The sequence below is a fragment of the Meriones unguiculatus genome, chromosome 15 (genome assembly GCF_030254825.1).
Source record: "Meriones unguiculatus strain TT.TT164.6M chromosome 15, Bangor_MerUng_6.1, whole genome shotgun sequence".
In the NCBI taxonomy this organism is placed as follows: Eukaryota; Metazoa; Chordata; class Mammalia; order Rodentia; family Muridae; genus Meriones; species Meriones unguiculatus.
Window position 1 is genome coordinate 76,579,172 of NC_083362.1, and position 19,930 is coordinate 76,599,101.

The 19,930-nt window shown below is 49.7% G+C and overlaps 1 protein-coding gene and 1 long non-coding RNA gene across 3 annotated transcripts in view; one reads left to right on the top strand and one right to left on the bottom strand.

The window, feature by feature from the left end:
- The window catches only part of Traf3ip1 (TRAF3 interacting protein 1), a 37,792-nt gene extending 27,962 nt beyond the window's left edge, over positions 1-9,830 (top strand). For both annotated transcript variants that reach the window (XM_021646889.2, XM_021646890.2), the window contains 2 exons: positions 4,122-4,345; positions 8,085-9,830. In XM_021646889.2, coding sequence (XP_021502564.1) covers positions 4,122-4,345; positions 8,085-8,250 — 390 coding nt within the window. In that variant the 3' untranslated portion in view covers positions 8,251-9,830. The remainder of the gene's footprint in view (positions 1-4,121; positions 4,346-8,084) is intronic.
- A 3,025-nt stretch (positions 9,831-12,855) lies between these two features.
- Positions 12,856-19,928, bottom strand: LOC132648124 (uncharacterized). Its single transcript, XR_009586509.1, has 3 exons — positions 19,825-19,928; positions 14,537-14,742; positions 12,856-13,269 (listed from the first exon to the last, which is right to left on the bottom strand). It is a non-coding gene; the product is annotated as an uncharacterized LOC132648124 (long non-coding RNA).
- Positions 19,929-19,930: the final 2 nt, after the last annotated feature.

Below are 19,930 nucleotides of genomic sequence, written 5' to 3' on the forward strand. Positions count from 1 at the left end.
CACCATTTGTAGCTGTCTTGATACTTTGTGGCTTCTACTTTCTTCCACCCTTCTCCACCCTTTCAACACCCTAACACTAGATAGGAGAGCAAAAAGGATAGAGAGGGGAAAGGGGGCAGCATTATCATTAGACTTCTTCCTGCTGATTAGGGGCGTCTAGTTCCTTGGGACAAGTTTGATCTTTGAAGTCAGGACATCTAGTTTCTTTTTGTTGTTCTTCTTTGCCTGTGACTACTTAACCAATAGCAACCAACAGCAAGCAGTCTCGCCTCTTGGGCCCTAGCATTTAAATCCCTTCTGAAAAGTCCCCAGAATTTCATACATCACACATTGCAGAAACTATCCGCCATGGCAAAACCATGCCTTTGCTGGAGCACAAGGCAAATCATAGCTACCGTGGGCAGCCTGAAGCAGCCCCTCCCACACCTGGGATTAAGACAGAAACATATTCGTATAATTCTGTTTAAATTTTAAAGAAACCAAATCTCCAAAATTGTCACTACAGTTATTGGTTGTGCTTTGTAGGATATAATCGTATGAATAATGTACATTACATATACTGTCTGTCTGTATTGCAGTTGCATTCTTTGGTGACACAGACTTCAGCTCTTTTCTGCACACAGCATGCTGTGTCTGGTGTCAGCTCTGCCTGCAGTAAGGTAGTCAGATTGTTCTTTCTCATACCTGAAGCCATGTGCTTCACCCTCGGGTGTCTGGTTAGCCCAGACGCAGTACTGTTGGTGGAGATCTGGTTCCCTGCCCTCCCAGAGCCAGCCCTGGTGACGAACATCCTTCATTCTCGGGTGTGCTTCTGGGCACCATTGTGTTCCTTCTTGTACTTTGTGTCTGGAACTGTCATTCCAACTGCTGTCCTTCCCTCTTCCGCCATTCTCCGTGTTGCCTCTGCCGTTACCGAGTCCTGGGCTGACTGATGCAGCCCTTGCAGTGAGGTTACCAGAAAAGTCTCCTAATTTAGCCTGGTGTGGTGTCTCACACCTTTAACTCCAGCACTCGGAGGCAGAGGCAGGTGGACCTCTGTGAGTTTAAGGCCAGCCTGGTCTATGTAGTGAATTTTGGGGCTGCCAGGGCTACACAGAGAGAACTTGTTTTTAAAAAAGCAAACAAATAAACAATAACAACAACAAACCAAACGCTAAACAAACAAAAAAACCCAAACTGAGTGAAAGTCTTAATTTAGATTCAAATTGTAGTAGTCTCATTATTTATTTCTTCATTTTCTTCGTTACTTTCTACCTGCTTTATTTTCAAATGCCTCCTAATGAACAAAACAGTCTTCTCATCTTATATTTTAATTAAGGCAAATAGTCTGCAGTAATGCTGCTTAGCTGAGTTCAGTTTTGACCCTACTTGGTGGTTTGGCTTGCTCCTCAGACTCTTGCCTGGCCGCTCGGTGGTGTGGTCAGCCACGCGTCAGCTCTCAAGAGGAACTGCTCCGGAGAATGCGCTTTTCTGTGGTGCCCAGTCCCACACGCCAGTGCTTTGACAGTCCATGAGTGGGCTCAGAGGGGGCGTCCTTAGTGCTCTTTCTCAGTGACCTTCAGAGCAACAATATAGTTGTAGCAGCAGTAATATTAATAGTAGCACTAACAGTAGTAGTTGTTATTACTTGTGGGATTGGTCTCCTTCACAGAAGTTAAGGAGAGTTCTGTTAGTTTGGGGAAATTCGGTTTGTATCTTAAGGAAATAATAACCTTTGTCCTGAAGTTTGCGGTCGTGTAGAACACGATCACAGTGTCACATGGCCCATACAGTCTCCTCTCGTCCGCATTGTCCTTCGGGAGAATGTGCGGGGCCCAGGGGAGTACAGTGCTTGCTGCCTGTTTAGTGTTTGAGCTCTTAGAAAGCTGAGTTGGTTCTGGTTGAAGAGGACGCATCATAAGTCTTGGAAGGTAAGAAACAAGGTTATGGTGGCACAGGTGGAGGAATGGATAGTGTCTGTGTCTCTGAAAAGGCCCGTGCAGAGGCTGGCCGTGAGATCCAGTTGCTGAAACAGGATCCTGGAGTGTGAGACTGAGTGCAACGGAAGACCTCTACTTAAAAAATCATGGCCGAAACCTCCATTTCCTAAGCTGTGTTTGCTGGTGCGCTCCTGCCATCCCAGCGCTCAAGAGGCAGAGACACAAGGGTCAGGAGTTCAAGGTCATCCTTGGCTACATAGCAAGTCTGAGGCCAATTGAGACCCCATTTCAAAGCAAAACAAAACATGGACCAGCCAACCAAAGACAGACGTATGCTTCATACCTTACTTAGCCCCTGCCTTCCCATCACATTGATAGGTAATTATCACCAAAGCCTTTGTGCTGAAGTGTGAGCCAAATGGCTTTTAAATTAATTAATGAGCTTTTTTTCTGATGCCCCCATCCCTTCTGTGGTTGGTATTGGTCAGGGTCAAACCAAAGCCCTCATCGTGTCTGCTGTCTCCCACTTATGATGCTCCCTGCTCTCTTGCCCTCGCCCTTTCCTGGGCACGAGCAGCCTGCCAGTGTGTTTCTGCAGAGACTCTACAGTGATTCTGCTGTCCATGTGGAACCCTGCCTCAGGGGAGGTCTGTTCCTGCCCACTGTGCAAGACCCAGTTTGCCTCCTGTTACCTCAGTATCTTGGTATTTGTACGGTGGCTGGCATTCCACTGTCTACTAGACAGTAGGGGTGCTGTGAATATGTGTGGCAAGCTCCGCCTGCCCGTCTCCAGGTTACAAGTGTGTACCACCATGCCTGGCTTTTCCATCTCTCTGAACAGACGCCCAAGTTATTGGCACTAGTGCAGTCAAGATGCAGGATGCTCTGTCACAAGACCCTTCTCAGTCCCCTTTTTAAACTTAGCTCTTCCTCCCACCTTGTCTCCTGCCCATCACTAGTGTGCCCCCCACTTCTGTAACTCTGTCTTCTCAAGCTTGTGTACATAAGAGCACTCAGTTTATGACCTTGCAGGGCGTTTCCTTTGGCGTAACTCCAGGAGTTGCCAAGGTGCTTCCCCTGTTTGTTGCTGAGTAGCCTTGTATGCTACAGAAATACCACAGTTTATTTGACATGTCTGGGTTATTTCCAGCTTGTGACTACTTTTCATTTTTTAATTTTTATTGAGACATCTCAAACTGGCTATGTAGCTGAGGAAATCTACCTTCCAAGTGCTAGAATTACAAGCATGTGCTGCCATGTCCAGCTAGTAACTAGTTTGAATAAAATCTCAAGGTTTATGTGTAGATTTTTGTGTGAGTCTAAGCTTTCTGCTTGGATGCCCATTTGCTGGATTGTGTGTATATTAACCAGTTTTCTGTCATTTGTGACAGAATGCCCAAGGAGACGGCTTAAGGGAGAAAGTTGTGTTTTGGCTCAGAGCTTCTGGAGTTTCTGTCCATGGTTACTCAGCCCATTGTTCTGGACCTCGGTGAAGCAGAGCATTGTGGTGGACAGGGCGTATTGACAGCAGAACACAGCTGCTCACCCATGTAGCTGAGGAACAGAGGGAGAAAAGAGCCCAGAGGCAAGATGCGCTCTCAAAGGCCGCTCCCAGAGATGGCTTCCTCCAGTCAGGCCCTACTTTGTAAACAGCCCTTCTGCTGTGAAGTTACCCAGCTGCCTCTCAAAAGCCCATTCATAATGTCCAAGCCTTCAGCATACATTCTTAGATTCAAGCTATAGCACGGAGGTATAGTTTAAAGACAACCCACTGTCTTGCCAGAAATTATTATCGGCCCGGTTCCTCCTGCTTGGCACCAGGCATGCCTGTCTAAATTGCACTTGGAGCCACTGGTCCTCTTGGATGCACTTTGATATGATTACTGCGGACCAAATGTCACCTTCAGTGAAATGTCTCTGGTCTCTTGTCCCTCTTCTGATTGGTTTGCCTGCTTGCTGCTGCTGAGTTTTTTGAGTTCTTTCTGTGTTCTACTTAATACGCATGTCTTCTATGTGCTGTGTAATTTGCAAATATTTCCTCTCCCCTGATTGTCATTTCTTGAGAAGGACTATGTAAACATTTTTATTTCTGATAAGTTCAGTTCATCAGATTTTCCTGTTGTGGGACCCTCTTGGGGTGCTGCCTCTAACTTGCCTAGCTCACCCCTAAAGATATTTTCTTTCTACTTCCCATAATCGTAGGAGCGGTTACTCATCTTTGAGTCAGCATGGAAAAAGGAGAAGGACATCGTTTCCAGGGAGATAGAGAAGCTCCGCTCGTCCATCCAGACCCTGTGTAAGAGTGCACTTCCCCTGGGAAAGATCATGGACTACATCCAGGAGGACGTGGATGCCATGCAGAACGAGCTGCAGCTGTGGCACAGCGAAAACAGGCAGCATGCTGAGGCCCTGAGCAAGGAGCAGAGGTGGGGCTGCAGGGGGGAGAGGCGGGGCTGCAGGGGGGAGAGGCGGGGCTGCAGGGGGGAGAGGCGGGGCTGCAGAGGGGAGAGGCGGGGCTGCAGGGGGCAGAGGCGGGGCTGCAGGGGGGAGAGGCGGGGCTGCAGAGGGGAGAGGCGGGGCTGCAGGGGGCAGAGGCGGGGCTGCAGGGGGGAGAGGCGGGGCTGCAGAGGGGAGAGGCGGGGCTGCAGAGGGGAGAGGCGGGGCTGCAGGGGGGAGAGGCGGGGCTGCAGAGGGGAGAGGCGGGGCTGCAGGGGGGAGAGGCGGGGCTGCAGGGGGGAGAGGCGGGGCTGCAGAGGGGAGAGGTGGGGCTGCAGAGGGGAGAGAGAGGTGGGGCTGCAGAGGGGAGAGAGAGGTGGGGCTGCAGAGGGGAGAGGTGGGGCTGCAGAGGGGAGAGGTGGGGCTGCAGAGGGGAGAGGTGGGGCTGCAGAGGGGAGAGGCGGGGCTGCAGAGGGGAGGAATGGGGGCTGCAGAGGGGAGAGAGAGGTGGGGCTGCAGAGGGGAGAGGTGGGGCTGCAGAGGGGAGAGGTGGGGCTGCAGAGGGGAGAGGTGGGGCTGCAGAGGGGAGAGGCGGGGCTGCAGAGGGGAGGAATGGGGGCTGCAGAGGGGAGAGAGAGGTGGGGCTGCAGAGGGGAGAGGTGGGGCTGCAGAGGGGAGAGGTGGGGCTGCAGAGGGGAGAGGTGGGGCTGCAGAGGGGAGAGGTGGGGCTGCAGAGGGGAGGAATGGGGCTGCAGAGGGGAGAGGTGGGGCTGCAGAGGGGAGAGGTGGGGCTGCAGAGGGGAGGAATGGGGCTGCAGAGGGGAGAGGTGGGGCTGCAGAGGGGAGAGGTGGGGCTGCAGAGGGGAGGAATGGGGGCTGCAGAGGGGAGAGGTGGGGCTGCAGAGGGGAGAGGTGGGGCTGCAGAGGGGAGAGGTGGGGCTGCAGAGGGGAGAGGTGGGGCTGCAGAGGGGAGAGGTGGGGCTGCAGAGGGGAGAGGTGGGGCTGCAGAGGGGAGGAATGGGGGCTGCAGAGGGGAGAGAGAGGTGGGGCTGCAGAGGGGAGAGGTGGGGCTGCAGAGGGGAGGAATGGGGGCTGCAGAGGGGAGAGGTGGGGCTGCAGAGGGGAGAGGTGGGGCTGCAGAGGGGAGAGGTGGGGCTGCAGAGGGGAGAGGTGGGGCTGCAGAGGGGAGGAATGGGGGCTGCAGAGGGGAGGAATGGGGGCTGCAGAGGGGAGAGGTGGGGCTGCAGAGGGGAGAGGTGGGGCTGCAGAGGGGAGGAATGGGGCTGCAGAGGGGAGAGGTGGGGCTGCAGAGGGCAGAGGTGGGGCTGCAGAGGGGAGAGGTGGGGCTGCAGAGGGGAGAGGTGGGGCTGCAGAGGGGAGAGGTGGGGCTGCAGAGGGGAGGAATGGGGCTGCAGAGGGGAGAGGTGGGGCTGCAGAGGGGAGAGGTGGGGCTGCAGAGGGGAGAGGTGGGGCTGCAGAGGGGAGAGGTGGGGCTGCAGAGGGGAGAGGTGGGGCTGCAGAGGGGAGGAATGGGGCTGCAGAGGGGAGAGGTGGGGCTGCAGAGGGGAGAGGTGGGGCTGCAGAGGGGAGAGAGAGGTGGGGCTGCAGAGGGGAGAGAGAGGTGGGGCTGCAGAGGGGAGAGAGAGGTGGGGCTGCAGAGGGGAGAGGTGGGACTGCAGAGGGGAGGAATGGGGGCTGCAGAGGGGAGAGAGAGGTGGGGCTGCAGAGGGGAGAGGTGGGGCTGCAGAGGGGAGAGAGAGGTGGGGCTGCAGAGGGGAGAGGTGGGGGCTGCAGAGGGGAGAGGTGGGGGCTGCAGAGGGGAGAGGTGGGGGCTGCAGAGGGGAGGAATGGGGGCTGCAGAGGGGAGAGGTGGGGCTGCAGAGGGGAGAGGTGGGGGCTGCAGAGGGGAGGAATGGGGGCTGCAGAGGGGAGAGGTGGGGCTGCAGAGGGGAGAGGTGGGAGCTGCAGAGGGGAGAGAGAGGTGGGGCTGCAGAGAGGAGAGGTGGGGCTGCAGAGGGGAGAGGTGGGGCTGCAGAGGGGAGAGGTGGGAGCTGCAGAGGGGAGAGAGAGGTGGGGCTGCAGAGGGGAGAGGTGGGGATCTGAGTGAGATAGTGATGAACTCACTCGAAACTGTAACTAAAAGGAGCAGAATAGTCACTGGAAAGTGAAATTTATTAGAGAGGAGCTTTATTTGGAGAGGTGCCTGTGTTTGTGGAAGCATGTGACTATCATCTTCATAACATGATTTGGCTAAATGATACATCTGTAAGTCCCTGTTACAGAAAAACCCAGTTATAATTGCTTCTACTCATTCCTTTCTCCCGTCCTTCTTCCCTTCCCTTCCTTCTCTCCCCTCTCCATTCCCTCCCTCCCTCCTTTCCTCCCTCCCTCCTGCCTTCCCTCCCTCCCAACCTCCCTCCTTTCCTTCTTCCTTCCTTCCTTTTTTTATTTTTGTTTTGTTTTGTTTTGTTTTGAGACAAAGTCTCAGAGTTTAGCCTGGCTAGCCTGGAATTCACTATGTAGACCAGGCTGGCCTTCAGCTCACAGAGATCACCTACCTCTGATCATTGTGATTAAAGGTGTGTACCACCATTCCCAGCTGAAATTATACTTTTCTCCAATTTTTAAAAATTAATTTCATAGTAGAATTACATTTGCTTTTCCTGTTATCCATCCTCCCTCCAACTCCCCCAGGTACCCTCTCTCTAACCCCTCTGATAACCTCCCACTCTCAAATTGATAGCATCTCTTTTTTTGATTATCATTGTTATATACACATACATATATGTGTGTATGTGTATGCACAAATATACATAACCACACCCGCTGGGTCCACTTTTGTTGAGTATATATTTTTTCAGGACTGACCACTTTGTATCAGACAACCAATTTGGTAGCTTTTCCTTACTAGTCTGTTTTTGTTTAAAAAGTCCCATAAATTTTGAAATATGGCACATGATGGAATTTAGAAAACTACCAGTAATACTGATGCTCATTGCAGCACCTGATGAGTTAACGCTTCATAGTTGTGGACTTAAACCCTTGGAAAGTGTCAGCCCCGAGAGCCCCCCTTGTAAACCCCATCCTGCTCCAGTGCAGCCACGTGGGGAACGGGGCTCTTTGTGTTGTGTTTACTTTCTACTTTTATAGGCTTTAAAAGCCTGAAGGCAAAGGTTACGTTGGACTCCAGTACTCTGAAGTATATTCTGTGCTTGCTCCTGTGCTCAGCCCAGCAATGAAGAGGTCAGCTGTCCCTGCTGAACACATGAGCCAGGACCTGGGCAGGGAGTCCCTCAAGCCTTGTGAGCCTCATCCCAAGGAGCGGTATCTCCTGTCGAGGAGGGGCTGGTCCAGGCTACGTCCAGTGTCTGGGAGGATTGGCAGTCCACTTCTTTGCTGCCCATCAGTCTCGTGTATATATTTAAGGACTTCAAGCCTGTCCCTGAGGGAATATTAGCTACTTTTTATTTTTACTTTTTAAGGGAAATATCACATGGGCTAGGGAAAGAGCTCTGTGGTAGAGTGCCTACCTGGGTTCTCTTCCTGGTTCTGTAGAAAATGAATGAATAAACAGTCAGCACCTCAGGTGGGCTTACCCTTGATGCCTGCCAGTTGTGAGTGGTGCCTGTCATACTGTTCTTAGGGGTCTGACCCTTAACCCTCTTCTTGGAGTGAGAGGCACAGGCGGGACCCGCAGGACACTGACCAGCCACTGTTGTCTTCTGCCAGCATCACGGACAGTGCAGTAGAGCCCCTGAAGGCTGAGCTGTCAGAGCTGGAACAACAGATCAGAGACCAGCAGGACAAGATCTGTGCTGTGAAGGCCAACATCCTGAAGAATGAGGAGAAGATCCAGAAAATGGTGCATAGCATCAACCTGACGTCACGAAGGTGAATGGCCAGCCCTGTAGAGATGAACCATCTTCCTCTCCGTGGGAGAAGGCTCAGGAAACCGTCCCTCCAAGCCCAGCCTGCTGAGAAAATGGACTGCTGATGCCCTGACCCAGCTAAGGTCAAGCTTTCAGTTTAGGCACTAAACTTATTAAAAGTTTTCTTCCTTCTTTCAGCTGCAGTACTTGCTACTTATAACTAACCTCTAGCTCGCCTTTGTGGGAAGGAGGGCTTATTGCTTTGTTTTTGACAAAAACGTTTTCTGCTGCAGCCTGTTTAACCCTGTACCCCAGTTTTCCAGCAGGTAAGTTGTGCCATCCCACTAGAGAAACATCAGGCCTTCATTTCTGCTTTTGAGTCTCCCAGAAGGACTTCCTACTGGCACTGAGAAAGGACCACTGTGTACTCTTTGGTGGCTACTTTATAAATAGGACGAGGCCTGAAAGGGTTAAATTGTCCTTTTCGTTTCCACCTGGAAGGGCCATTTCAGCCTGTGCCTTGTAAGATGCCTGTCACCTGTGTGGGGTTGCTTCCCTCTTGTGAGGAAAGCAGACACGCTGCTTTCTGTAGTCTCCTCATGGCCCTGCTGTGTGCATTCTAGCCCTGGAAGCGCACATGCTGGAAAAGGGAAATTCAGTCTTGCATTTGAGGGCCTTGTGTGGTGGGAGGCCGTCACGGGCTGCCGCCTCGGCCTTCCAGGTTACTCCCGATGGATAAGCAGTCCCTCGGGCTCCTTAAGAGGACCTTGAAAGCATGAAGTGCTGGCATAGTCCCTTTCCTCTGTAGGTGTGCTGTGAGAGTTGAGTGAGGAGAGACTGTAAAGAAGAAAGCACACCAATTTACAGTTTGTATTTGTTGTTCTTTTTTTAAAGGTCCATTTTTTTAAGCAAAAAAATTTTTTTTTGTTTATGTTCAGTTTTTTTTTTTGTCTACATAAAATACTGTAAATATTTATTAAGGTCTTGAATTATTGTATAAAGGATGTCACTGTATTTGGAGATGTTCTTACTGGCTTAAGGTCTGAAATGGTCCTTATGTTTCAGAGTATTTATTATGTACACTAAGGCGAGCCCTGGTAACTGTGAAGACGGCCTGAGCACATTTTTGTTCACTAAAGGCTTAGCACATGTGGCACAGCTAGTGTTTCTCAGTCAGTCGAAGCAGCGGCCCAGTTCTCAGCTGGGGCCCTGGACAGTGTGGAGACCCCCAGCTGCTTGGTCTCACCACACCACCCAGCTAACCAGGTGCTTCTGTAGCTTAAGGGGGAGGGGAGGCTGCTTGTCAAATAGTCTTTTGTATGTTCATAATCTCTTTTCTACTGTTAAATGACTTAGCCATAACCCTAAGTGAACCCCATATATACCAAGGTAAGATATATCTATATACACATATATACATATATGTGTATGTATACATATATGTATATAGAAACCATTTTATGAATTTGTATATATGAATAGAATTTTTATGTTGAGAAAATTACATTGTGAGTAAATTTTTATATGCTGTAGTGTATCAGATTGTATCATAAAGTTTTTTCTTTTATACGTAAATCATTAAAATAATCACTTATTTTTCCTATAAGTGTATGGATTGTCAAATTTAGTTGATACAGGAAAAAAATGTAAGCTTTTGGATTTTTAATTTTCAGGTGTGTGCAGGGGAAATAGCTTTCCATTCATACCATGACATACTTCCTTTCTTGTAGTAATTGACATTTTATGAGCCTGCTTATACTTTGCTAGGTTTGTGAAGTTTCTGAAGGCCTGTATGTGTGTCTGTCTCTTATGTCTTGGGATATACAAATTAAGCACTGACTTTATTTAATATTTTGAGAGTATAGCAGTGGAATTCCTAGTTGTTTCCCTACTGTGGTTTATAAGTTTTCTAGGAATGCAGAGTCACACTTTAGAGATTTGAACTTAAAGATTGGGCCTACATTAGTCTGTGCTTAGAGGAAATGTGTAGAAATAGCCTGTGATGGGGTGGTGAGATGGCCCAGTCGGTAAAATGTTCACTGTTCAAGTGTGAGGACCTTAGTAGGACCCCTCAGAACCCACATAAAACAGCCACATCTGCAGTCCCAGCGCCTGCAGGAAGATGGGAGGCGGGGACAGAGTCTTCAGGAGTTGGACCTGCTAGCTTGGACTGTGTGCAGCAAACAACAGGAGCCCGCCTCAGAAGAGGTGGAAGGTGAGGACCGAGACCCAAGGCTATCCCGGCTGCTACAGGTGCACCTGCACTCGCCCACACACCTGGACACTCAGGGACTAAAGCAACAGCTCAGGGCTAGCATTCAGGCTTTATGCTTTCATGCTGTTTTCCTTTCAGCGATCAACTTCACAATATGTGATGCCAGAGGCGCCCTTCCTTGCTGTGCCTCAAGTGCCTGTGAGAGTTTGAGGCGGGTGGTAGACATCTAGTCGGTGTCGGCAAAGGACTCCGTGATCTGAACTAGCCAAGTTCTCCCTCGGTTTTTGATGTGTACTAGTAAACCAGCCAAGCAAACAGAAAACCTTTTTAGCTGTAGGTTTTAAGCATTAAACTGGTTCAAGTAATTTAGAAACTTCTGATAAGTTCACATAGGTCCTGCAGCCCGCACTGCTGTGGACAGAAACATTTCTTCCAGGAGCCTCCTAGGCTGCTGCTTCCTAGCCCATGAAGGCACTCGCATAGGGGCAGGGTACAGAAGGCTCTTCCCGGCCGGAGAGGTCTCCCGGTAAAACTCAGTGCCTCTTTATCCCTTATTTTCATTTTTAAACCTGCTAAGGCATCCACTCTGCTGTTGAAATACTTGGACTCCTTAGCAGTAGGAAGGTTACAATGTCTACAGAGCAAGGAAGCCTCTGGAGAGAGTGGGCATGGCTCCACTCACCTCTGGACCCTAACTGTTACTTTCTTGATCAAGAGTGAACCCAAATTTCAATTCTTCACTTCCCAACTTGTGCCTTCCATCTGTCTGTAGTTTGTGATTACTGGCCTGTCTGTCCTCTGGCCTGTTGTGTGTGTCCGATCTGTCTTTCTGATGAGATGTGACTGCCTTTAACAGGGCTTTGCTCAGTGATACCTTTAGAAAAAAAAGTTACCACCACGGAGTTTAAGAAGATGCTATTTTATGTTGAACATGGTGTTCTAGCAGTTTCAATCCCTAGGACCAGTCAGGTATCTAATCCACGAAACTATACAAACCGTAGCTCCTGGATGTCTCTTTCCCTCTGTGACATCAGAAGTATTTTGTGTCAGAGAGAGCATATTTTGTACAGATAGATGAAGCATGGAACTTATGACAAGGGCTGGAGAGATGGCTCAGTGGTTAAGAGCATCTGCCGCTCTTGCAGAGGACGTGGGTGCAGTTCCCAGAACCCACATGGTGACTCAAAACCATCAGTAGCCCCTGTTCCAGGGGATCCATGGTCTTCTGAACTCCTCAGGCACACACATATACACATACATATAGGCAAACATTCATACACATAAATAAATCTGAAAAAACTTAAACTTACAGTGAAAAGGAGGACAAGCAGTACATCTATACACCAAGGTGACAGTTTCTAATTTATATTCCTGTAAGGACCGGAACCATGTAGTTTACTTACTTGGGTGTAAATGTGTATGTGGCACTATGCATGCGTGTGCCCGTGCCCGTGCCTGTGTGCAGAGGCCAGGGAAGGATGCTGGGTGCTCCACACCCTGCCTTACCCTTTAAGACAGTCTCCATGAACCTGGAGCCCACCATGTTTTGTGTTTTCCAGCTAGACTGGCTGGCCAGCAAGACCCTGTGCCCTCCTGTCTTCCCCTTGTCATATCCCAGCACTGAGACTGTAGTTCTGTATGGCTGCGCCTGGCTTTTTATGTGGGTGCGGGGATCCAGAATCAGCTCTTCGTGCCTGTACAACCCTACCCACTGAGCTGTGTCCTCAGCCCTCAAAAGGAGGGATGTTAAAATGTGATTGAAGTACCTGAAGACAACTGAATTTTGTTTTAAAAACTTCCTCTGTGCACTCAGGTTCAGTACCCGTCGGCCTAGATTGAATGCTTGGATGTTAGGCCTGTCCTGGACATGGAGAACCAAAGACATATCAGGTTAGAAAGAATGGTTCATAGCCATCGTGGTGTTGGCTTGATTATGTAAAAAAGAGAAGTGGTGCACAAAGAAGACATATTAATATATTGTTAATTCTAATGCTAGTACATTAATATAATGTTATATAACACTGACAGACACACACACACACACACAGTCATTGTTTCTTTGTGTGTCCCCTGAAGTTCAAAGGTAACTTCAGAACAACCGTTTGGGAGGTGGCCAGTTCTCGGGGGTCTCGGTGGCGATGGGTCTCCGGACAAGAGTTGATGCAGTGACTCCATGAAGAACTCAATAGAGCTCCATCTCAAACGTGCCTCTGTCACCCTACTAACGGAAGGGGTCTTGGCTGGGGGGAGGATGTGCCCAGCGTGTAGCCCTAAAAGCACTGCTCCTTCACTGTCCAGAACAAGTCAGTTACTGACTCAGGATCTCAGGGGGCAAAGGGTGGGGAGGCCCTGGACCACCACACCCCTCTGGGCTGTCAGCAGCCTGCTCTGCTCTTTGTGCCCCTGTCTTTGTGCCCTCAAGCTGGGATTTAAACTAAACAGATTTCCTATAGGAAACATACACACAATCACACTCTGCTTAAACTGCTTTTATAGACATTTCCCCTCAGAAATATTTCTCTCTGGAAAAATAAATTCACAGGATGTAATTAATGCCATTATGTGTGTATGTTGGCTGAGCTTGTTCCTGAGTGCTTCACCAAATGGGCCACAGAATCAAGAAGTGAAGGCGGGCTTTGTTTCTGTCTATCAACAATGGTATTTATTAATTGCAACCTGGGGTGCCCTGAGCATTTATGGCTTCAAAAATAGCCTTCTGCTGTTTCCCTGCCCAAGGTAGTGCCATTGATTCTGACCCCAGTGTGGCCTCTGCAGGGTCCTCAGCTTTCGCAACAGCCCACCTTTGGGCTTGTGTCCTTTGGCTTGGGGCCTATGAAGAAATAAAATCTAAGCGTGAGAGTAATTAACTTCTAAAAGAATAGTTCCCCAAACAGTGCTTTTGGGTAACACAGTTAAGAACAATTTCATGCTGTGACTTCTTTGTCTTTTCCTGTCTTCCAAGTCCTTAGGGGGAGCCTTTTCTGTACCTCCTCCTGGTGGAGGAATCTAACTGGACTTGTTGCTGGTCCAGAAGGGAGACCAGAGTGTTGCTTTCTGGGACAGTGTGGACGTGTGGTGAAAATTCTCCTTTAGTTGCTAAGCGAGGAGCCAGGTGGCTTGTTAGGTCACATAGCAAACTGTCATAGTTTTGAGATGGTAGCCTTGATGGGAGCATGTGACAGAGCAAAGCTACTCACTGGATGACTAGAAAATAAAACAAGGAAGGGCTGGGTCCCACAGTTGCACAGTCTGATGGCACACTCCCAGTCACCCCACTTTCTGCCATTAGGCCCCATCTCCTAAGGGTTCCACCAGCTTGCAACAGCACCGCAGACTGGGGTGCAGGCCTTTAATATCTGTATCTTTTGGGAGTAAACTATACTTGGGGTCTGCCCTGCTCCAAGTAACTTCAGTCTGAGGTTTGCAAACACCCTTTGTAAAGTTGGCTTGCACTCCCGGGGGCCAGTTCTCTTTAAGGCCGCTCTTGACCGCTCTACCCTGGTCCACAGGTTCCGAGGGACAGTGTTCCACTTTGTACCTACATTTCTGGATCTTGCTGGCTCTGCCTGTGCCCATAAGCAATGTTCTCATGAGAGAACCACACACTCATGCCAGCAGAGGGAGAACTGTGTGTCTGCAGGAGATAGCTTCTGGGGCAGCTGTGAGGGGAGGGGAGGAGATAAAGGCCTAGGATCCTATGGGTGGAGCAGGGCTGGGCACCCAGGGTCCTGCTGCTCCGATGGGACACCTGGCGAACTGGAGAAATAGCTCCTGGGAGGTTGTGGGGAGGCAAAGAAGCCATGTCTGTGTGTGTAGGATGGGAGGTGGGGGAGGGGTGGGTAGCTGGGCTTCCCTAATGAAAGGCCTCAGATGTCTGGCTAAGGGACACAGAGGCTGGCCTTCAGGTATCATTAGCAGGTTTGTGAGTCCAACTGACAGAAGCCAAGTTTTATGGGAGGAAAATGTCACCTGGCAGTGAGGAAGCACACAGTGAGGAAGAGTCTAGGCTGAAGGCAGGCTGCAGAGAGGCTAGAGTCTCAGCTTAGCCTTGTGGCACTGTTGTCCCACATTCTGGAGCCCCTGAATCCTGGACTGACCTCCTGATCTGGGATGAGTGACTCGGACCCTCTGCCTGTCTGAATTTCTGTTGTCCCAGTCCTCTTCCACTTGAGGCTGAGATTTCTTCAGCTCTGAATCCCCACAGGGCCAGTGCACAGTAGGTACCATACGCAGACAAGTCTCATCTCTTCAACAGCCCAAGGAGCTCTTCCAAACTCTACTCAGGGGAAGCCAGGATTCTTCACTGTGGACAAGCATTTCAGTGTGAGTCAGTAGAAAGCAAACTTTGTGTTTAGAAAACCTTGCCCAATGATTTAAGCATGGGGATTAGAGATGAGGGCTGGGACAGAGATGGCTTAGTGGAGAAGGGTGATTGCCACTCTTTTAGGGGGCCTGAGTTTGGTTCCCAAGCATCTGTATCAGGACCTCAAGACTACCCATTACTCCAGCTCCATGGGAATGACGCCCTCTTCTGGCTTCTTTAGGTGCTGCACTTATATGGCATATACATACATACACATAAATTAAAAAGAATGGAAACACACTTCTCAAGAGAGAGCCACACTGCAGTGTCTTCAACTATGGACAGATTTTGGCTTTTGAAATTAAACTGTTCAAAGGGCTTAAATATTAACTAAAAATGTTTTAGCTAGGTTGTGGTAATCTCAGCACTTCAGAGACTGAAGCAGGAGTTTTGCCATGAGCCTAAGACCACCAGAAAGAAGGGAGGAGAGGAGGGAGGGAGGGAAAGGAAGAGGGAGAGGTTTGGAATTGACTGGCTGATTTGAGGAGCGCCTGTGCTGGGGCCTGAAGCCCTGGCACCAGAAGGGCAGCTGGCTACCTGATGTTGCCCTGGGAAAGGTGAACCTCACCGTTCAGATTCCTCATTGCAAGTTGAATGTACATGCTCACATTTTCTAGTTTTTGCTCATCTTTTCTTCAAATTGCAACAGTGCTACAGGCAAAGACAGAGAGAAGCTGAGATTTTTTTTTTCCTCTTTTCAGTTTTTGCCAGTTATTGGCTCTTCAGTAAAGCAGTGAGTAGTGAGCCTCAGTTTCAGGCTGAGGACCTGATCATTCATCTTTGGAGCTGTGGCACTGGCTACAGGGCCACCACCTTTGAAGGCTCAGATTTGCTGTGGTTTGAGTTTCTAGCTTTGAGAGGCTGGGACCACAAATAGCTAGTTATGAGGGCTTGAACTCTAAGCTCTGAGGTTTACAAGCCTGGCTTGCACATTTCAGGTGTGCAGGGCTTGTCAGCACCTAGGGAGCTATTTCTGTGGTTTTTATTTGAATAGAGTAAAATGGCCAACTGTTATGACAGGAACATCCACAGGGGCTGCCCATATAGTTCTGAGATTTTCTGTATCCATTGTACATGGTACTCATGGAATTTTGGGTTATTACAACCTCAGTGATTTGCCACTTAACACCAGCTACAGTGACAGGGAAGGAACTGATGTGTGGAGGAATTGCCTCATTTGGGGTCTCCCAGCAGGATGTGGACTCTGCCTTTCAGAGCTTTACAAGTTGGTTCCGGGGCTTGGGTTGCAGTGTCTGTGGAGCAAGCTGGGGCTGGGAAGGGTAACTCTGGGGCAGAGTCCAAGTCTTCAAGCCTCTGTGGTAAAAACTGAAGACTTTCTGCCTCTACCAAGGATGGAGAGTTTGCAAAGATGATGCTTCAGAAGAGAGGAACAGGTACCCACAGCACTTCCCTGGCCTCAGGGCCAGGAGAAATGAGCACTTCAGGCCCCCGATGATTCAGTCTACTGCCTAGTTCTCAGAGGTTGCTACAGGGCATGAGCTGTGGAGGGTCAGCACACATGATGGTGCAGCACCCTACCCTACATGTAGCTGGGGACTCAGCCTTATAGCCCCATGTCCCTGCTGGCTTTGGGAAGGGACTATAACTGCCTGCATTAGAAAAGGTTGAGGTAGGATAAGAGGATCCTAAGCATGAGGTGTGCTGGCCCCTTCTTGGCTTCCTTTCTGAGGTCTTTTTTGTTGTTGTTTTCTGTTTGTTTTTCAAGACAGGGTTTCTCTGTGTAGCCTTGACTGTCCTAGAACTCGCTCTGTATACCAGGCTGGCCTCGAACTCAGAAATTTACCTGCCTCTGCCTCCTGAGTGCTGGATTAAAGGCATGTGCCATCACTGCCCGGCTCTGGGTAGGTCTTTTGAGTTTATAAAACCTGGAAGAAGCCGGGTGCGGTGTCACATGCCTGTAATCCTAGACTTGGGAAGGAAGAGGGAGGTGGATCTCTGTGAGTTGTGAGTTCAAGGCCAGTGGGGTCTACAAAGTGAGTCCAGGACAGCCAAGATTACAGAGAAAAACCCTGCCTCGAAAAAACCAAAACCAACCAAAAAAGGAGGAAGCCATGAGACTCTGTGGAGGAGAGACGTGGGGCTGGGTGGTCCTTGAGAAGAGGCCTGACCCAGCCGGCAAGCTGCCAGCTCTGAGGCCTTGGCTACAGCACTGATTAGGCTCCTGACCTTGTGGGTAATGGTAGTGTGTGGGTCAATGAGTATGTGACCTTCCACCTGCCTGAACTCCAGGCACCGAGAATGCTGCCATGTGCTTTGGGAATGGAAGCGCACCTTTGCTTCATGAACCAAGTGCTGCTTAACTCTTTCTAAGAGCAAGGGGCCTCTCCAGGGAAGCAGCAGAAGCATATGAGGGGCGTGAAGGTGCAGGGCTCTGCTCAAGTCCTGTCACCTCCACGCAAAGGCTGGGAAGACAGGGAAGCAACTTGAGCTCCCTGGGACTAGGGAAGGTGGCACAGCTGAAGCTGCCTGTGTGCGACAGTCGCCAAAAACTGTTACAGACTGACCCAGGGGAGACCCACCTAATCAAAATCTTATTTTAATTTTTTTTCATACAATGTATTTTGATCATATTCTCCAACTCTTCCTAGATCCTCCCAGTCACCCAACTTCATGTTCTCTGTTTCTGTCTCTCTCATACCTTAAACCAAAACAACAACAACAAAATACACACAAAAGATACGCAGCAGTTTAGAATCTCTTTTAAAAAAGTGTGCTGGGCACAGTGAGTGGCTTATGCCTTTAATCCTGGCATTTGGGAGGCAGAGGCAGGCTGGTGATCTCTGGGAGTAGGAGGCTAGCCTGGTCTACATAATGAATTCTGGAACAGTCAGAGCTACATAGTAGGATCCTGTCTAAAAAAAAAAAAAAAAAACCTGAAAAATATAAAATTAGCAATTTTGACCTTTTTAAGGTTATGACTGTTAACTAAACACAATATAATCAACCCTAAACCTTTTCATCTTTCCAAACTGATACTGTTCTGTTAAAATACTAACTTCTGGGGCTGGAGAGATGACTCATACCGGAACAGAGTTCAGTTCCCAGCACCCAGCTCATAACTGCATATCACTCTAGCTCTAAGCTGTTTAATCCCTTTTCTGGCCTCTGGGGAACCTACACACACATGGTTCCCCACCCCCACACCACACATGCACACACACACTTTAAATAAATATAAAAATAATCTTGCCAGGTGTGGTGGTATACTTTCCCAGCACCTGGGAAGCAGAGACAGGTGGATCTCTATGAGATCAAGGCCAGGGGCTACATAGTAAGACTCTGTTCTCCACTTAAATGACACCCTCCCCCCAAAAAAAATCTTTAAAAAGCACTCACTTCCTATTCCTCCTGAGATAGGACAGAAAGAGAAATTATGGGGATGTAAAAAGGAAGAGGAGCCCTTCACCCAGGAATTTGGTTGAAGCCTCTTGCTGACAGAGAAGTAGGAATTCTAGCACAATTAACTGCCCAAGGCCTTTCTCCTTCTCCCCCAGTATGTCTGAAATTTTCTAGGACTCTCACCAGAAACTTTATTTACAGGAAGGACATGTACAAAACTCATGCAACCAGTGGCTCCTGGTTTTATCAGATTATAATTCCATCCAAGGCATTTCTGAAGCCACCCCATATCTCTCTTACACACACAGTTTCTGATCAATCTTCTGAGTTGAGAGCCATCAAAATGGTATAGATTGCTAGTGCTAAGAATTTTAACACCCTTGAAAGAGCTATACTTGGGTATTCTTTCTTCTTGTGGTTAGAGTCGAATGTTAAAATATTTTTAATAAAACCCTAACTTTGCTTCCACTAGTCGTAAACTTCTTTTCTGAGTCAAAGCCTTGAGTCCAGTTTGGCCTGAGATGTAGCCTCTTAAGAGATAAATAAGTGTTCTCAGGCTAGGAGTTTTATCTTTGTTCCCTCACCACTGACACTCCCTCGTCTGGCAACAGCTGAGTATCCACTATTCCACTGTTTCTATGAAGTTGATTGCTTTAGTGACCTATGAGTGGAATCATGTTTTTGTTTTTTTTAATAGCTAGCTGATTTCACTGAGCACAGCATCCTCCAGACTTGTGCACGCTGCAGCCCGAGACAGGCTTTTTAAGGCTATATGGATGGCCCACCGCACCATATTTTGATGTGTACTTATTTATGCACAGCTGGGCGGTTTTACACTTGAGGCATCCCAGGTCCCTAACTGTGCAGCTGTGGAGCAGGGCCTTAAGGCTGGGCCAACTCTGGTTCTTTGCCTTGCAGCGACACTGCTGTCACCTGTCCCTCGTGCGAGCGGTGCTCTCTGCGGTTATCAAGCCCATATACCCCCGCAGGAATCCTCTCTCCCTGGCTCCCACCCAACACCCTCAATGCCCGTGGCTCTGTTCGAGGATCCACAGACCTGTGCAACTGAGCCAGTCTGAGCACGAGCATTAGTTGGGCACCTATGGGTCGCTAGCTCCCAGCTGGTGCGTCATGACCACACAAAGATGCAGACAAGTCACAGCCACTGTGCTGGGGACTGCGGCCTCGTCTCCGTCTCACCGGAGGGCGGGCGCTTCTGTCTCCTTAAGGCGCAGCCTCTCCCGTCCACTGGGGTCCTCTCCCTGCAAGGGGCCTTCCCTAAGTCGCGTAGAAGAGAATGGAAGGACCCGACGGCTTCCATGTTTAAAAGCTGTTTGAAACCCATGTAAAATCGGGAGTGTTGGGGGAAAAGCCATCGGTCAACACGCCTGGCCAGGCTACAAACACTGTTGGTTCCATGGAGACATTTTGGGCTACATTCATCTGACACAACTTCAAAAGATACCGACTCGGAGGGCACCATTTGGAGCCTTGCTGCAAGGACAAGGGGCGCCGAACCTCTCACGACCTTCAGCCGCTCCGGGGGCCGACAACAGTCCTCCCGGCCACAGACGGCCACGTCCCGCCTTTCCGTGGGCGGGGACAGACGCTACCAACCAGGAGTTCCCCAGATTCGGCCTATGCAGGCGCCACAGCACAGACCTGCCCTCTTCAGCGATCGGTAGCCCCTCAGCCTGGCCGGAAGTGGAGCCCCCGGTCCCCTGCGCGCGGAGCCGGAAGTGAGATAGAGAGGCGCTTACTCGCCGGA